The sequence below is a fragment of the Monopterus albus genome, unplaced genomic scaffold, assembly GCF_001952655.1.
Source record: "Monopterus albus unplaced genomic scaffold, M_albus_1.0 scaffold177.1, whole genome shotgun sequence".
NCBI lineage: Eukaryota > Metazoa > Chordata > Actinopteri > Synbranchiformes > Synbranchidae > Monopterus > Monopterus albus.
Window position 1 is genome coordinate 52280 of NW_018128057.1, and position 6054 is coordinate 58333.

The 6054-nt window shown below is 41.3% G+C and overlaps 1 protein-coding gene across 4 annotated transcripts in view; it reads right to left on the reverse strand.

Annotated features, from left to right (window-relative positions):
- tcerg1l (transcription elongation regulator 1 like) overlaps positions 1-6054 on the reverse strand; it is a 26032-nt gene that overhangs the window by 6155 nt on the left and 13823 nt on the right. For all 4 annotated transcript variants that reach the window (XM_020616733.1, XM_020616732.1, XM_020616734.1 and 1 more), the window contains 2 exons: positions 3428-3570; positions 1530-1605 (listed from right to left, as the gene is read on the reverse strand). In XM_020616733.1, coding sequence (XP_020472389.1) covers positions 1530-1605; positions 3428-3570 — 219 coding nt within the window. The remainder of the gene's footprint in view (positions 1-1529; positions 1606-3427; positions 3571-6054) is intronic.

A 6054-nucleotide genomic window follows, 5' to 3' on the forward strand; every position in this document is an offset into this window, starting at 1 on the left:
GAGGCAGAAGCCCACCCACCGAGAGCCGGGGTCTGTCAGAGGTTTCTTCCGTTAAAGGAAGCTTTTCCTCTTCGCTGTCGCCGAGTGGTTTGTTGGGTTTTTCTGCTATAATAATAAGAATAAACCATGTCTAGACCTTACTATGTAAAGTGCCTGGGAGCATTTTTGCTGTGATTTGGAGCTATACAAATAAAACTGGATCGAACTGAAAATAAACTGCTGATTTTTGTGATGACATTGATTAGTGAGTTTCTGAAATCTGAATTTATTGCTAACTATTGATGAACAAGTAAAAGTAGTGAATGACAAACTGTTCAAACTGTAGTGGCCAATGTCTCGTGAGCTAAATTAATTCACAGACGAATCACTACAATTCCAATGATCATTTATTATTACAATAATTCAAAAAGCAGTTCAATAATTCGAGAGGCAGGGAACAGAATCACCTTCTCTGCAGAGAGCTGAACAGAATAGTGAATAAGAGAATTATTCGTGCATTATCAGTTGAATCAATCAGGCAGTCCTCTCCTGTCTCCCTTTTCAACTAGCTCCTTACTTGCTTACTCTCCAAATACAGCATAACGCACTACTTTTTAACCACTCACACCCGTACACGTCCATCATATTGTTTATACCAAATTCACAGTTTTATGTCAGCATTATATCACTTCTTCCAGGAACTTTTTGAAATGGGCAGAACATGAGCTTCTAGGTTGCACTAACCCACCAAGTCTCTCCCTTTTTAAGACATGAACTTGAGGGTGAGCACACGAACATTTAAACAATTTACAGAGAGCCTAACAGAGTACAGAGCACAGCTTGCAGAGATTATATAGATTATTATAAGCATTCTTAACTCACACTTACATAACTGTTACCTATTAACTACTACATATGATATCAATATGTAATCTACACACTGCTATTGTACTCTGCCTGTGCTCCATACACCAGGGCTGTGTTATGCTAGTAGCAGCTAATGTAGCCTGGAGCCCCTAAGCCTGAAGCTGCGCTGCCACAGGTCCGATCATCTCATTTCTTCCAGATGGCACTTTCTGCCCTCAACTGCTAGATAATCATGTTTCAGGCCTTTTATTTTATCTGTTTATATATTCATTTTCCATATTTTCTCATTTTAACAATGTTTCATCTTCAGTTCCTGCATTTTCTCTGACTATGGAAAGCACTTTGAATTGCCTCTGTATATGAAATGTGCTGCATTAATAAAGCTGCCTTGCCTTGTTTTACTTGTCAAAGCTGTAGTTTTGAGACCCAATGGATGCTGACTCCAGGGACATGAGGGACATGAGGATATTTATCAGACTTCAACCAGCTAAAGGGTTTATACTACAGCTTTTACTGATGCAGTCAAACTGCGCATCACCTGGAAACAAACACCATCTGGGGGGCAATGGAGGATGATCTTAAACATATCAGTCTCAGTTTATGGCAGAGTCACGTTTCAACCAGTCAACATAAACTAAACACAGACAGACAAACAGGCAGACAGAAAGACAGGCAGGTCTTACTGTGTCTGAAGTCAGTCATCAAAGTGAATCTTGAAGAAAATCGTGAAGAGGAGGAGTGATGAACCTCCTTCATCACCTGTAAATTAGGGATAGGGCAGGGATTAAAGTAAGTTAAATGGATAGCGACAGGAAAGAGACAAGTGGACAGACAACCTGGACAGGTAAGACAAGCCACTTAATTCCTCCTTTATTCCGTGAGGAGGATTAACCCCTTACTTACCAGAGTAGCACCCCGGTGTTCATGCAGGTGTTTGTCATCTCCCTCCTGGACTACTACACCTCCCTCCTCACTGTCTGCCATCAGAGCCAGCATTTTCCCGCAGCACAGTAGCAGTGAACATGACAAAGAGCCCATGGCCTGCTCATTTCCAGCCATTTAATGTTTAATCTTGGGTGCCTCTAGATTAGCTTTGCACCCCTCATAACTCCAAATTGTAATTATTTCACAATGATAAAACCCGAGATCCTCCTCCTGAAAAGGAGAGGATAGTTTATGAATGTGCACAACTCCTGTTGCTGGTGTTGTCTCGAAATCCGTTTCCCCTAACCTGAATCCTAACATCATCCTAATTACAACCACCGAGGGAGGTGCTACATGAGTTTTGAACAGGGGGAACTTCTTGACAGGGGAACGATGAAAACACTGACAAATAAGCTGCGTTTTTGACAATGACCGTATCTCAAATCCTGACATGTTCGAATCAGAATATGAAAGTGGGCACAACAAACTGCGATGGCATTAATTAATATGAATGTCTCCTCCATAGATAGGTAAACAACAGTATATGTACCGATGAAAAGGGATGTGTAACACTCTAAACAAAGCAGGTAAATGAGAAACCCAATATTTTAACTGGCATAATGCAGCCATAGTAACTTCTCCAGCCTTACAACAATTCCTTCTAACATTACAAAAACAAGGCATTAACAAACACACAACATGTGTTTTTTAAACTTACCGTTAAGTCCCAACAAGTAGTGGAAACATCACTCCCTTTCAAGTAGCTCCAAGGTTGGTAAATCGCTGTGGTCGCTGCGTCTTCCCCCACACGACCACATACAGTCCCAAAGTAGTGACAATGATTCCAACAGGTAGAGTAGCGCCGACAATAACATTATGGGCTGTCAATCCGCTGGTTAACCAGCAACACATCACATGCGGCAGACACACTGGCCTCAACCAGTCAGAACAACCAGGTACTGTGCTCCGGGGGAATCCAGCATTGATGAGCTGATCATTAACCACAGCAGGGGCTTCACAGGCAGCTGCTTGTAGGTTAGACTGGGTCAGGTAAGACATAGTCCCTGTATAGGAACATTCCCGGACATGCAGTAACCTCAGACCCTGTATTTTTCTCCACATCCTCTGGTCGCAGTGCAGCAGCAGGAGGTAGAATATATCCACCAAACCAGGAGAAGTCAGAAAATTCCTCTTTTACAATGGCACAGTTGATGTCAAGCAAGCTTACATGAATGCGCAACGGCCTGGAGATTATGACCATTCAAGGAGACGGTTAAACTATCACGTAATATTTTAAGTTGCTAGAAAAAAATTTCTCCCTAGTGAGAGTTTGCGAGAAGTGTATAAACCGAGTTGCTTCTGCACAGAAGTACTAGAACATATGTACGCCTCATTTTTTGAGCTTTAAGTCACGTCTAAGATGATAATTCACCGTTGTAACATTGTAGATAAGTAAAAAAACAAGGAAAGGCGCTGTGGGCCCTTTAAGTTATTTGTTTAAAAGGGATACACTCCTACATTAAGTAGTCAAATTTTGTTCCTATACAATGTATACATCATATGACACCCTTGCACCTGATGTTGTTTAAATACACTTATTTTATGTTGCTTTGGACAAAAGCCTCCAACAGTTAATGATGAATGTAATCTGATGTACCTGCATGGGTAGAGACAGTCTTCTCTCCAAGCTGATGATAGGCTGTAGCCATGCTCCTCTGCATAGTTGACTGGTTAGAACCAAAGGCCACACTTCCTTGTCTCCTAGTGTATGAAGCCCCACCCCCTCCCAGTGAGCTCCACCTAAAGGATGACATCATAATTTTAGTAATTCACCCTTCCTGTTTGATTTGAACAATGATTAGAGAAAAAAGGCAGACAACTGCTTCTTTAATTTGTGGTTACTCCACCTGCTGTAGCTCTAAACACTAACCGCTGTAAACACACATCAGTGTTTGAGTCTGGTTGTTAAATAGTTCCTTCTCACAGGTCAGTGCTTTCACCACCTTTCCCAAGAAGATGGCTTCTCAACTGATAAACATGTCAAATCTCCGCCACCTCTCAGCCACTGTTCTTCTTCTGTGCTGACAAATTTAATCAGTGTCATATTTAAATGCAACACACATCACAGGCGGAGTGTGTGTCTCTCTCTCTCTGTGTGTGTGTGTGTGTGTGTGTGTGTGTGTGTGTGTGTGTGTGTGTGTGTGGACCTGCAGTATCTGCAGTTATGACGGAAACACTTTAACCCTTCACTCTCCTGCAAAATAAAAGCCTGTCTCAGGTCTTTTTCTGCCTGTTCTGCAAACTGACTATAGCCGGGGACATGCCGAGACAAACAGCAAGAGGGACAGGAAACAGTGTGTGTAGGATTGTGAACAAAATGTGGTAGCGGGTTCACACAACACACAGAAACCATAAAACCAACATTAGGTATTGGAGTGACACCACTTTCACATCTGTATGCCAGATATGAAGCTACAACTGACAGTTGACTAGCTTACAGTAGCTTAGCATAAGCACTGGAACGCAGCTAACTTAGCTTTTCAGAAAGACAGCTAGGCTGGCTTCATCTCAAAATCCATCTGCCAACACCTTTACAGATCATTGATTGACATGTTACATCTGGTTTATTTAATCTGAATAAAAACTGAAACATAAAACTGACACCATGTAGTTTTCTGATGGCATTATGTGCCACACTATTCTGTGGACTGTGATTGCAGCTGAAGTCCTGTAATGTCTCTGAGGGAGTACGTCTATAATGTCAACATCACGTGGCACTCATCGTGATATCAGGGGCTTTCAATCACGCACACAAATTCCTTGTGTGTGTAACATACTTGGCCAAATCAAGGTGATTATTAGAACGTTTTTTAAAGCATAATATTTTCAGTCAGTGAGTGATTAAATAATCGTGATCTCAAAATTGACCAAAATAATTCTGATTATTATGACTTTTTCCATTATCGTGCAGACCTACAACAGACTACAAAATCTGGAAAATAAAAACAAAATAATCATGGAAAAATCCCTATTTCATCAATCAATGAGCCCATGAATGAATCAATCACCTGTGTCTCTGTCATTGAAGATCACAGACAGTCCTTCAAAGGACTCTCTCTCTCTCTCTGTCTTCATAAATTTCTCTCTGATCCTGATTCTCTCTTTCTTCTTTGGACGTTCGGCTCCCTGCTGTTGTTTTTCATTTGGTTTGTGTTTGTGTTGCTGTTAGTCACTTTACTTTCAGTAATGACATGCTGAGCTGCAGATTTGTCGCGCTGCTGCAGATCCACAGCAGCATGAAATCAAGCTGAACTGGATTTAATTGGCAAAGATTAAAAATAAACAACTGATGAGCAGATGAACAGTGAAGGAAGAGGCCTGAGGACAAGATAAAGTGTCATAATACAGCTGTAAAAAGACTACATGTGCTATGATTCAGCACATTGTTACGCATTTGTCTCAGGTATACAGAGTCAATCTGACATCATCCCTCAGATTAGAAACATTTCTCATGAAACAAACTGCGCCTCAGTTCAGTCGAGATGGTGAGCAGTGAGATAATATGCAGAGAGAAGCATCTTCCTCAGTGGACCCATCTTTGATCATGTGATATCATTTCATTAATACAATCGCAAATCACTAAATAGGTTCTGAACATCTGTTATCAAACTTTGTCATCTGATCACAGATCAGATTGATCGGTATAGTTTATCTGCTTATTTTATTGATTTAGACATCGGTTATATTTTGGAGGTTCACATATTCTGTCAACATGTACTCACTGACTTGTGGGGTGTTCTTTGTACGTAGACTAACAGGTTAAGCAGATAACTTTGTTGACTATTTCATATTATTTGTTGGTTCATCTGTTTTGGGGTGACAATGGTGCGGTGGGTAGAGCAGCTGTCTCCGGATCAGAGGTTCGAATCTCGGTGCCTGCAGTCCACATGTCAAAGTGTCCTTGGGCAAGACACTGAACCTCCCCAAGTTGCCCGTGATGGTGGCGCGTATGTACGCAGCGGCCCAGAGCCCTCGGCTCCAGATAATATTTCATTGTACGTGTCACAATGTTACAATGACAATAAAAATAAAGCTTCTTCTTCGAAGGTCTCATGGGACTTGTCATGGCAACATGTGCATAATCCCAAACCTAGTTGGTTAGGTTAGTTTTCCACCTTATTCAATGCAAACACAATAAAATTTAAAGGGTCTTGGAGCAGGAAGCGACTCATTGACATTGGAGCAATTATAATAAGGCATGAGTTTAAAGAAAACAGATGGTAT